This window comes from Cervus canadensis, chromosome 33 (genome assembly GCF_019320065.1).
Source record: "Cervus canadensis isolate Bull #8, Minnesota chromosome 33, ASM1932006v1, whole genome shotgun sequence".
Classification (NCBI taxonomy): domain Eukaryota; kingdom Metazoa; phylum Chordata; class Mammalia; order Artiodactyla; family Cervidae; genus Cervus; species Cervus canadensis.
Window position 1 is genome coordinate 6,499,398 of NC_057418.1, and position 13,566 is coordinate 6,512,963.

Sequence of the window (13,566 nt, forward strand, 5' to 3'; positions counted from 1 at the left end):
TACAGTATGTCTGAATGCAGTAACGAAAACAGGGCTGACAGCTACCTGCAACAGCAGAGACGAACTGCACAAACCCGACGGGAGGAAGAACTTTAACATGAATTACTTGATTCCATTAGATAAAGTTAAGAGCTAGGAAGGTTAATCGGTGGCATTAGAAGTCAGGATGCTGGTCATCTCTGGGCAGTATGGATGGGCTTTAAGCATGAGAAGGTCTACAAGAGGCTGGCAACGTTCTACTTCCTGACGTGTGGTATTGTAACATAATTCACTGAGCTACACCAATAATTTCTATGCAACTCTCTCTAAATACGTGTATTTTTAAATAGAAGTATTTAAAAAATACTTCTATTTTTTAAAATTAAAAAAAGTCTTTAATTATGCAACACAATGTCAATGTATTTATCTGTTTCTTTCAAAAACATGCATTCTTTCTGTGTGTTCCATGTGTCCTGAGTCCTTCTCTGAACTGTGTGTGTTTGCACCAGGATGGAGGGGCCCTGTGAAACACCCTCTTCTGGTTCACCTCATATAGTAGGCTCAAGCCTTTTCCACCCACAGAGACTTGCTTATCCTTGTCCTGGATGTCACAGGTAGGATGTCTCAAACAAAATACAGATGTTAAAGGCTAAATGAGTGTATATCTCCTTTCCTCATACTGCTAATGAAAATGGTACTCTTTAAAAAAAATAACTTGAGAACTAAATCTACAGTTTGAGAACTAAATCTAAACATGTCTTTGACGCACTATGATCTTCTGGTCTTTGGATAACAACAGGTTTTATTTGTACGTCAACTTCAGTCTACTGGGAATGGTTGCCTAGAACACTGCACGAAGAAAGATTTAATTCCGTGTTAAGGCCAGCGACAGAGAATACTGTCAAAGTGGGGCATAAACACCTTGCTGACTCACAGTCAACAGGACACTTTCTCCCTTAGGATAAAAACAGGTTCTTAATCATTTTAAATGCTCCACAGAGAAATCTCTAATAAAGTTCTAGTTTACTATATCTATCTACTACATATACTTAGAAAGTGATATTATTTTAATATAATTTTATTTCCAATATACTTTACATTTACATATTTAGAACATTTAAATATTTTATGCTTAATATAAATTATATTACTGTAATGTGGTTTAAATACATCATGAGTAAAGCAAATCAATAAGACTAGAGATTATTTGTAATAAAAAGTAGCTTAATAGGGAGGAAAAAAAAAACCCACTTAAGTTTAAAAACATTTTGTTTCATCTATCCTACATTTTGCAAAACAGAACTGCCAGAATACTGTTTTGAAAACTCACAAAATTCCAATTTTACTTAATGCTATTTTGGGGTTCCTCCAAGAATCAAGTCTTTTGACTGCTATTTTTGGCATAAATTAAACCATACAACTCAATATTATTTTTTGGTATAAATAAAACCATACAATTTAGTATTTTACATGTTTTCATTGATCTTAATCAAAACTAATATGAAAATAAATTTTCCCACTGCAATACTCAGGAAAGACTTTAGCTTCAGTTGAATAGATGTACATATTCTAAATATGAGGTTATTTCCTTACTTACAGCATCTTCTCTTTTGGTTTCTTCTGTAAAATTAGATAATTTGTACTGACACAAATTCAAAAGATGCAAATGTAGTGTGAAGAGAAGCACCCAAATGTGGTGCAAAGTATCATCTTATTCAATCACATTCAATATTATTAGCATTACCAGATGGGGAAAAAAGTGAACTGAAATTTCACACTTCTCCCTTTCACTTCCATGTGATTTCTGCAGAGCCCTTATCAGTAATGCACACTTGATGGTAGGTTAGATTTTTAGCAGTAACTTGCTCTACCTAAATCTAAACTTCCCATCACTTAAACATTTAATCTCAGAATTTAAAAAAGACAACCTTCCTCTGCTTCCCTGGTACACCCATTCTCTCAACTGTTAAAACTTCAAGTAGTTTACTTTCTCTTCTTTCTCTAAACTTCTAACAGCTTTCTCTCCCACTATCTATCTGATGCCTGTGCTTCCTATTTTGTTCAGAACTCAGAAACTTTCCATCTTTACCCATCAAATTCCGAGTCCACACCACACTTTGTAACAAATCTGTACAGTGGATAAAAAAGCAAACCACTTACCAGTGGTCCATTCCCCATAGCCTCTCACCTGCAAAGACAATTCTTTCACAAGTACACTCTCACCAGAATCTCCTTTGTGTAGCGGGAAAAAAATGCACCTATTCTTTGATCATCTTTGTATTTCTGTGGTAGAATCTACTAGTTGCCTCCTAAATAATTGATTTCTCCCTTCTCTCTCAAATGGAGCAATCCCCATTTTTAGTGAGCACACTGCAATCCAGCTAAAAGATGCTTTCGGCCTTCCTGGCAGTAGCCATGTGACTCTAAACTCTGGTCAGTAATATACACAGAGGTGAGAGGGTGCTGGGAAGTCCCTTTAAGTGGAACAGGTAGGTCAGTTCTTCTGCCTCCTTTTCTCCATCTACGTTTGGAACATGCACAGGACACCACATTTCTTTCTTCTTCTTTGAGTTTTCCAAATCTGTGAACCATCTTCTTTTTAGTTAAAAAAATATATATACATTTTTTTTTATCTTTTAACCCTCCCACCCCTCACCCATGACAACCACCAATCTGTTCTCCATACGCAGAAGTTTAGGGGTTTTTTGGTTTGAGTTTCTTTTCTTTTTTAGATTTCACATACAAGAAAGATCATACAGTAATTGCCCCCTTCTCTGACTTAAAACAGTGCACTTGAGGTCTATCCATGTGGTCACAAATGGCAAGATTTTGGGGGTTTTTAATGGCTGAATAATATCCCACTGTGTATATCTATCTATCCACCACATCATCTTTATCCATTCAGCCATCGATGGACACAGGTTGCTTCCATATCTTGGCTATTGTAAGTAAAGCTGTAATGAACGTGGGAGTGAGATACACTTTCAAGCTAGCATTTCTGTTTTCTTTGGATAAAAATCCAGATGCAGAACTGCTGGATCATACGGGAATCCCTGGTGGATCAAGCACTAAAGAATCTGCCTGCAATACGGGAGGCTGGGGTTTGATCTCTGGGGGGGGAAGATCCCGTGGAGGAGGAAATGGCAACCCATTCCAGTATTCTTGCCTGGAGAATCCCATGGACAGAGGAGCCTGGCAGGCTACAGTCCATGGGGTCGCAAAGAGTTGGATATGGCTGAGTGACTAACACAACTGCACAATGGTAGTTTTACTTTTCATTTTTTTTTGAGGAACCTCCAATACAGTTTTCCACAGTGGTTGCACCAATTTACATTCCCACAGTGAATAAGGGTTCCCTTTTCTCCACATGCTCACCAACACCTGTTATTTCTTATCTTTTTGGTTTCCTTTGCTATGTGGTTTAGTTTGATGTAGTCCCACTTGTGTTTGCTTTTGTAGGTTTCACTTTTGCTGTCAAATTTAAAAAATCATTGCCGAGACCTATATGAAGGAGCTCACCACCTATGTTTTCTTCTAGGAGTTGTATAGTTCAGGCCTTATGTTCAAGTCTACACCATTCTGAGTTAATTTTTGTGTATTAGTGTAAGATAGCAGTGCTGTTTCATTCTTTTCCATGTGTCTGTCCAGTTTTCCCAACACAGTTTATTGAAGAGACTCCTTTTTCTACTGTATATTTTTGGCTTTATTGTAAATTAATTGATAATATATACATGGGTTTATTTCTGGACCCTCCATTCTTTTTCATTGACCTATGTGTTTGTTTTTAATGCCAATACCATACTGTTTTAATTGCTATAGTTCTGTAATATTTTAAAATCAGAGAGCATGATTACTCCAGCTTTTTTTTTCCCCAAGATTGTTTCGGTTATTCAGGATGTTTTGCAATTCCATAAATGTTAAGATTGTTTATTCTATGAAAAATACCATTGCAATTTTGATAGTGATTACACTGAATTTGTAGATTACAGTGGGTAATATGGACATAATATTAATTCTTCTGATCCATAAGCATGGAATATCTTTCCATTTACTTGTGTCTCCTTCAATTTCTTTTCTTAATGTCTGGTATTTTGCAATATATATCCCTGGTTAAATTTATTGCTTTCTGATACAATTGTAAATGGGATTTTCTTAATTTCTCTTTCTGATAGTTTGTTTTCAGTGTATAGAAACACAATGGATTTTGAGTAGTATTGAGTTTGTAACCTGCAACATCACTAAATTTGTTTATATTAGTTCTATATTTTACTAGTTATACTAGTTTTTTGATGGAGTCTAAAGGGTTTTCTATATATACATATCATGTCATCCACAAATAGTGAGTTTTACTTCTTCCTTTCCAATTTGGATGCCTTCTATTTATTTTTCTTGCCTAATGCTCTGTCCAGGACTTCCAATACTTTTGAATCAAAGTGGCAATAATGGGTATCCTTATGCTTGTTCCTAATCTTGGAGGAAAAGCTTTTAGCTTTTCACCATTGAGTATGATGTTAGCTGCAGGCCTGTTACTATGGATGTTACTATGTTAAAGTAAGTTCCCTCCATACCCATCTTTGTTGAGAGTTTTTATAATAAATCGATGTTAAATTCTGTCAAATGTTTTTTCTCTATTTACTGAAATGATCATATGATTTTTATCCTTCATTTTGTTAATGCATTGTATGCATCACATGGTCTGATTTGCGGAGGCTGAACCAGCTTTTCATCCCTGGAATATATCCAGGGATTTATTCTTTCAAAGTCACCAGTTTGCCAGATTCAATTCTCTGCTTTCATCTTATTCAGTGTCTTGGCAACATTAGACACATGATGCCTCACCCATTCTTGAAACTTTTTAATTTCTGGAACTGCAGCAGAGATTGATTTTCTTCTTACCTTAATGGTCGTTCCTTCCCTGACTATGCTGTTTTTCCCCTGCTTTCCCAACTTCTACATTGTTTTTTAATGCTCCAGCCCTCTGAATTCTACTCCCTTCTGTGTGATTATTTTAGATTTATAGTTTCAAATACCATTTGTATTCTGATGCCACTCTGGTCTCCAAACTCGTATACCTAAACTAGACGTTTGACATCTCCACTTAGAGGTTTAAAAGACGTTTCAAAAATTTACTTGGCCAAAACAAAACTCTCCCCCATCTCCTGAACCCTCGTTCTTCCCATCTTAGGACATACTCACCACCATCCACTTGGCTGCTCAACGCAAAAGCCATGGCATCATGCAGGTCTCCTCTCTCCCTCCCGCCCCCGCTGCACCCCAAGCATTACAAGTCCTGCTGGCTGTGCCTCCACACTACATCCAGTACTTCCCTCCACCGCCCTGGCTACCACTCTGGGGCCAGGCAACATCTCTCTCTTCAAAACCTTGCCACGGCCAGGGCGTCCTCCTTCTAGTTCCTCGAAGTCTACTTTCTAAGCAGCAGCCAAAGTAATCTTTTCAAAGCGCAGATCCGATTGTGTCTCCTCCCTGCCTCTTGGAATGAAATCTAAGCTCCACAAGGCCTCACGTGGCCTCCAGGGCTCTGGGTGACCTGACTGGCCTCCTCTCCCAGTTCTGCCTCCTCTTGCCTCAAGTGCTGTGCATCAGTCACACTGGATTTTTCTTTTTTCCTGTTTTCCAAACACCCTAAGCTCTGGACTGCTTTCTAAAACTACCAGCTGTGGCTTCCAACTAATTGTTCTTCCCCAGCATCTTCTCCCTACCAACCCCTCCTCTTCTGCATTCAGAGGATTCTCTAAGCTAAGGCAGCTTCTCCCTAATCATCTGCGCCCATATCACACTCATTATTTTTTTTTTCTTCATGGGAAATTAAGTTGCTCATTAATTTTTTTTTTATAAAAATCCATCCGTTTCTCTTCACACTGGAAACTACAGAACAGGACCTTTTGGATCTTGTTTACTGCTGGATACCCTGGGTCTTAAACAGTGCCAAGCAAGCAGCTGGTGCTCAATAAATTATTTGCTGAATGAATAAAGACCTAATATCAAAATTTTAAAGTCACTCAGTCTGAACCATTATTCAGGTATCTAAAACTCCAAGTAACAGACCTGAGAAATATCTTACCACCATATGCTGCTCAGAATTGCGCTGCTTCTGAGGTAGACAGTTCTATCGCTAAGCAACCAGGATTGTTCAAAAGTCCTTACTCCTTCGCAAGCTGAAGACTGACTACCATGGTTCTGTTCATCTGTGGAGGCCTCTGTGATCAAGCAGGGTAAATCCCTTGTGCTTCAGACAAGACAGTGCTTCAAATGTCTGAAGGTGATGACTGTACCTTCCCGGGGCTGAACAGCCCCGTCTCTAACGGCTCTTCACAAGGCTGTTAAAAACAAGAGTTTCGGGTCTTCTCTTCAGCCTCCCACATACCCCAAGACTGCCCCAAACCACAATATCGTCACATATTTAGCTATCAACCACACCATGAGTATGCAAGTCTGGTCCAATTTACCTCACATCGTCTGGGTGGCCTTGAGGGAGTGTGACCTAACTGAAGTTAACTCTACCTTCCTTCCGGTTCAAGCTCAGACACCAATTCCAATCCACGAATCCTTCATCCTAAGTGCACACTTCTGTAATCTCTGGGCATTACAGTCATTCCCATCTTCTTCCCAGAATTCCTGACACCATTTAGCTTTCCCAACGTAAGATACCAATCCTATCCTGTGGAAAAAGACCTCCTGGCCTCCTTTCTTGGATAAAGGTCCTGAATTTCCACATATGCAAATTAAAATTATAAATTCATGTTATCTTCCCACAGGTAGCCTGAGGCAGACTAGCATTATTTCTAATCAGCAGTGAGGGGGCCATAAAAGGAGAGGCCCTTGCAGTTAACTACGAGAACAGATCTGAAGCCAGAAGAGCAAGGTGGAGCCAACACCGGCGCCCTGGGACAAACTGGAACAAGCGTCAGGGCACCGATCCTACGGACTCTGCAGGGGGCAAGGTGGGACCTCCATGCCATTCCCTTCCTTGCTCCTCCACGGACAGCCAAGGAAAACTAGAGTTACCCCAAGTCGGAATATGAGTTACCTTACACTGCTGAACATGGCAGCACTTTTTGAGAATCATCTGTAATCGAATTTACCCCCTTTGACTCCAAAACACACTGATATCTCACTTCAATCTTTCAGGTAGAGTAATAACTGTTGGGAAGTTAATGATTACAGAAACACAGCTGGTCATCTGAAAACATTTCAGATGTTCCAGTGCATCAGTATTCTGGTAAAGAGAGAAGCCTTAATGAAGTAGGCTGAAAAATACAACTATGTAGATTAACATATCCTGAAAGAGTTTAGGTATGTCTGGATGACCAAAATACTGACTGCAAAATGACCAGAATAATCCAGGTATAGGATTAGCTGTGATTCAGAAACAAAAAGTCAAAAAAACCTATAGCTCAGATCTGTGATTTTTTTTTTTTAAATTCTTATTATATATACTCTGAGGAGTAATAATTCCTAACAATATGCCACATTAAACTATTTTTCTAGTATTCCATCTTTGACAAGTACAACAAAGGATAATTTGTGGGGAATCGAGATGGTTATCTTCTACACCTGCCTCAGGAGATAGCAATCCCCCCGCTTTAGTTCATTCCTGTCCTTAATAATGTACCACAGATTTGCCCCTGACAAAATTAACCTAAATCATATCCAGTCAGATTTTATTTTTAACAAACAAAAGTTCCTAAAACTTGATAGTGCTTCCAAGCTCCAAAGCTATGAGATTTCATCAGATCATCTCATCTATAATCAGATAGTTTTAAAGTAAACCTCGGTATCTACATTTTTAAATCTTTCATTAATGAACGTTTATTAGCTGCCTAACACACTACAGAAAAATGCAGTTAACTGGTCTCTTCTAATGTAATTATTTCTTACATTCCTTCTAAAGAGGTCTAGCCTTTTAAAATCTCTTCTTGGAGGAACACTAGTTGTCCATTTCTGAATCTCCACCAAGTTCCCATAAAGAATTGAAAACAAAGTAAGCCAGAAAGATAAAGAACATTACAGCATACTAACACATATATATGGAATTTAGAAAGATGGTAATGATAACCCTATATGCAAAACAGAAAAAGAGACACAGATGTACAGAACAGACTTTTGGACTCTGTGGGAGAAGGCGAGAGTGGGATGCTTCGAGAGAACAGCATCGAAACCTGTATATTATCTATAGTGAAACAGATCACCAGCCCAGGTTGGATGCATGAGACAAGTGCTCGGGCCTGGTGCACTGGGAAGACCCAGAGGGATTGGGTAGAGAGGGAGGTGGGGGGGGGGATCGGGATGGGGAATACATGTAAATGCATGGCTGATTCATATCAATGTATGACAAAACCCACTACAATATTGTAAAGTAATTAGCCTCCAACTAATAAAAATAAATGAAAAAAATAAAATAAAATAAAGATGTACCACATACATCAGAGACTAAATAAATACTCTTTTTTCCCATCAAAAAAAAAAGAATTGAAAACAAACAGTGAAGTCAATTTAAAACTCAACTCACCAAAACAAACAAACAAACAAAAAAACTCAACTCACAGCATTGTGTGATCTTCTGGATGTTGGAAGAGATACGCTGGGCCAACTGGGCGGGGTCACCACCAACTCCTGGAGTGTAAGACATGGTTGATTTGCTTGTTCGCTAATTTCATCAGCTGTTGGTAAGCAATGCAGTTTTCTCAGCAGTTACCTAAATAACATAAAGAGAAGTCACATAATTATACCTATTTTAATGTTTCTCCTTATTACGAATTTGATGAACCTAACAGGGTTGAAATTTAGCAAAGGAACATGTCAAAGAGTAAAACTCACATGTTGATATTTTTAAAAATGGACTTTATAGGACAGAACTGAATTAAACATGTTAAATAAAATAAGGTTCAAATTGTCCGTTCCCTTTGGAAACATCTTTGATCTCATGAAGGATGACTTAGTCAGTGCCTCTTCTGTGTATCATTTTAACCATTTGTATATTTTCTCCTTAACTAAACTGCGAGCAGCTATAGGCCAGGGTCCACATACTATTTATCTTTCTTTCACCAACATTTAAAATAATTCCTGGCAGAGAAGAGGAATTCAATTATGAATTATATAGCACACAGATTTCAGGCTTTCCCCAGAAATTTCATCTCATTTAACTTACCCAGGAACAGCTCACTAATGGGTCTCTAATTTTAATGGGAAAAAAGGTTCAATGTGAAAGAGCAGAGCCAATAAGTTAAGAAAACAGGAAATACCCTGTAAAATGCCCATCACACACACACTTCCCTGACAGAGCAAGGAGGATTCTGCTGTGGAAGCCAGTATCTTAGAACAGGAAGCTAAGTGGGGCGGCTGCCACAGGAAGGAGGTAAAATGAAGCTCTGGTCTTCTTTAGTCCATACCACACATCAGTCATGGTTAGGGAAAAAGGATAAAGAGGGGTGTCCCTGTAGATAGGACTCTGCCCAGCAAAGAATTTCAACTACTCCTCTATTATCGTCTCACTGAGTGTGCTCGGAACACTGTAAAGATGTGTGTGGGCAGTCACTGACTCTCCTACACACCCTACATTACATTAGGGCCTGGGGAGCTGCGAACAAGCAAACAGAACAATTAAGACAAAGTATCTGCTCGAATCAGTTCAGTTCAGTTGAGTCACTCAGTCATGACCGACTCTTTGGGACCCCATGGATGGCAGCACGCCAGGCCTCCCTGTCTATCACCAACTCCCAGAGTTCACTCAAACTCATGTCTGTTGAGTTGGTAATGCCATCCAACCATCTCATCCTCTGTCGACCTGTCTTGTCCCGCTTTCAATCCTTCCCAGCATCAGGATCTTTTCAAATGAGTCAGTTCTTCGCATCAGGTGGCCAAAGTATTGGAGTTTCAGCTTCAGCATCAGTCCTTCCAATGAATAGTCGGGGTTGATTTCCTTTAGAATGGACTGGTTGGATCTCCTTGCAGTCCAGGGACTCTCAAGAGTCTTCTCCAACACCACAGTTCAAAAGTATCAATTCTTTGGTGCTCAGCTTTCTTTATAGTCCAACTCTCACATCCATACATGACTACTGGAAAAACCACAGCTTTGACTAGATGGACCTTTGTTGGCAAAGTAATCTCTCTGCTTTTTAACATGCTGTCTAGGTTGGTCATAAATTTTCTTCCAAGGAGCAAGCATCTTTTAATTTCATGGCTGCAGTCACCATCTGCAGTGATTTTGGAGCCCCCAAAAATAAATTCTGTCACTGTTTCCTCATCTATTTGCCTCGAAGTGATGGGACCGGATGCCATGATCTTAGTTTTCTGAATGTCAAGCTTTAAGCCAACTTTTTCACTCTCCTCTTTCACTTTCATCAAGGGACTTTTTAGTTCTTCTTCACTTTCTGCCATAAAGGTGGTGTCATCTGCATATCTGAGGTTATTGATATTTCTCCCAGCAATCTTGATTCCAGCTTGTGCTTCATCCAGCCCAGTGTTTCTCATGACGTACTCAGAATTTAAGTTAAATAAGCAGGGTAACAACATTCAGCCTTTACGTACTCCTTTTCCTATTTGGAACCAGTCTGTTGTTCCATGTCCATTTCTAACTGTTGCTTCCTGACCTGCATACAGGTTTCTTAAGAGGCAAGTCAGGTGGTCTGGTATTCCCATCTCTTTCACAATTTTCCACAGTTTGTTGTGATCCACACAGTCAAAGGCTTTGGCATAGTTAATAAAGCAGAAGTAGATGTTTTTCTGGAACTCCTTTGCTTTTTCGATAATCCAGCGGATGTTGGCAATTTGATCTCTGGTTCTTCTGCCTTTTCTAAATCCAGCTTGAACATATGGAAGTTCACGGTTTACGAACTATTGAAGCCTGGCTTGGAGAATTTTGAGCATTACTTTACCAGTGTGTGAGATGAGTGCAATTGTGCGGTAGTTTGAGCATTCTTTGGCATTGCCTTTCTTTGGAATTGGAATGAAGATGGCAAGAATACACAGAAGAACTGTACAAAAAAGATCTTTATGACCCAGATAATCACAATGGTGTGATCACTCACCTAGAGCCAGAGTCCTGGAATGTGAAGTCAAGTGGGCCTCACAAAGCATCACTACAAACAAAGCTAGTGGAGGTGATGGAATTCCAGTTGAGCTATTTCAAATTCTAAAAGATGATGCTGTGAAAGTGCTGCACTCAATATGCCAGCAAACCTGAAAAACTCAGCAGTGGCCACAGGACGGGAAAAGGACAGTTTTTATCCCAATCCCAAAGAAAGGCAATGCCAAAGAATGCTCAAATCAAGTCTGCCATTTAGGAGAATGACAAAGTTAATAATGTAAAACAATAAAAGCAATACAAGCCTGCCGTCTTCTGTGACATTAGTTTTATGGGGCAGCAAGGATGGATAGCTTTAGAACCAGAATCCTGGAAGTGAATCCCACCTTTGCTGGTGGGTGGGTTGGGTCACTAGAAAGTCATGTGCTGGGCAAAAGTGATAGGCATGGGGAAAAGGAAACATGACTATCACCCTTCTCTAAAAAGAATTTATGAAACAGGCATGAGACTTGGATACCTGAGTATGACTATATGAAAAACAACAAAGGCAAAGACATAAAGCCGAGGCAGACAGACCCAGACCACGTGGGCAGTATGAAGGCAGGGTGTCAGTTCCCAGAGCAAGGGGAATCTATGGTCAACCCTGGATCAGATGCCTCATGGTCGGGCAAGCAGGAGATGACACAGAGAAGGAAGGAGTGCAATGGCCTCACATTCACTGCACATCTGTGAAATGAAAAGCATTTCACACAGACTGCCTAATTTAATGTTCAAGTTCTCCCCTTTAAAGTAGGTAGTGGCAAATGAACCTGGCTTTACCAATGAGCAAACTGTGGCTTATGAAGATTAAGTAACTGGAAAGGTATCCCAAACAACCCACTAGGCAGACATGGGATTCAATTCCAGGGTTCTGGTTCTAACACTACCTGTCCCTGCTGCCCCGTAACACTGATGTCACAGAAGAGGGTGGGCTCTGGATGCTAGGTTTGGTTTGAATATGTTGCAAGAAGAATCCACTGGAGATTTCTGCTAATCAGGAGGGCAGAGACCACAAGGAAATATGTGTCTTGGATCTAATGGTCGGTGCTGGTAGGCTGAGACAGGAAAAACAGTACTGGGGTCATGCCTGTGCTCTGCTGTATCGAGGCCACCCTAGAACCTCTGGGAGGTTTCAGATGCTCTCCGTTCTCTCTCCCTGATCGACAGGTCCAGTTCATCTATTCTGAGCCCTTTGGACTTCACTAAGTCATTGAGAGAGACCCAAAACCAATTTCATAAAAGGTAAACCAAACTTCTCTTCAAACAGTGGAAGCACTGCAGCAGGGCGGCAGGAATAAGATTACTCCCAGGCAGCCCTCGACTTGGGCTCGCAGCCACCTAAGAGCTGAGCACCCAAACTACACTGGACCTGGGATTCAGCGACATCAACACTACTCAAGCTCCCTACAAAACACCAACTAGATCTTTAAATTTTGCATCTTTTTTTCCCCCAATAAGAGCTCGGGGGTTGAAAAGGGCTTCCCTGATGGCTCAGGGGGTAAAGATTCTGCCTGCCAATGCAAGAGACACAGGAGATGCGGGTTTACTCCCTGGGTCAGGAAGATCCCCTGGAGAAGGAAATGGTAAGCCACTCCAGGACTCTTGCCTGAATAATCCCGTGAACTGAGGAGCCCGATGGGCTGCGGGCTGAAGAGCAGATGGACCTGAGCACGGCAGCTTTACTTACACGATTCACACGGCATGCACTCGCCCGCTTAAAGTGCACTATCCAGTGGGGTTTTTAAATACTCATAATAAAAAGCTGTGCAACCACCACGTCACTGCTAGAACGTTTCCTTACCCCCCAAATAAAGCTTATACCCATTAGCAGTGACTTCCCATTTCTCAACAAGCTCCTAAACTACAGGCCACCACTCATCTATGTTATGTCTTTACAGGCTTGCAGGTTCTGTACATTTCATATTAAAGGAATCATACAATGTGTTCTTTTTGTTACTGATTTCTTTTTCTCAGCATTTCAAGGCCCATCCATGTTGCAGTATGTATCGATTCTTCCTTCCTGTTCACTGCTACTGCTGCTGCTAAGTGGCTTCAGTGGTGTCTGACTCCTGTGTGACCCCATAGACAGCAGCCCACCAGGCTCCCCCGTCCCTGGGATTCTCCAGGCAAGAACACTGGAGTGGGTTGCCATTTCCTTCTCCAATGCATGAAAATGAAAAGTGAAAATGAAGTTGCTCAGTTGTATCCGACTCTTCGCAACCCCATGGACTGCAGCCTACCAGGCTCCCCTGTCCCCGGGATTTTCCAGGCAAGAGGACTGGAGTGGGATGCCATTGCCTCCTCCCTTCCTGTTCACTGCCAAACAATATTCTACTGTACAGACAGGGGCAACGTCCTCCTGGCTCACTGATATCTTTCTTTCTCCTTTCCCTCTATCAACCAGGCTCCTGGCCAACACAAACACACTAGATGAGGAACTGTTCCTCTTCTTCTTTATGTACCCTCTTGGGGGTGCTCTTCCATCCACACACACACAGATGAGT

General features: G+C 40.7%; 1 protein-coding gene across 1 annotated transcript in view; it reads right to left on the minus strand.

Annotated features, from left to right (window-relative positions):
* The window catches only part of STX7 (syntaxin 7), a 54,260-nt gene that overhangs the window by 36,426 nt on the left and 4,268 nt on the right, over positions 1 to 13,566 (minus strand). The window contains exon 2 of the mRNA XM_043457079.1: positions 8,545 to 8,695. Within this exon, the coding sequence (XP_043313014.1) occupies positions 8,545 to 8,629 (85 nt within the window). The 5' untranslated portion in view covers positions 8,630 to 8,695. The remainder of the gene's footprint in view (positions 1 to 8,544; positions 8,696 to 13,566) is intronic.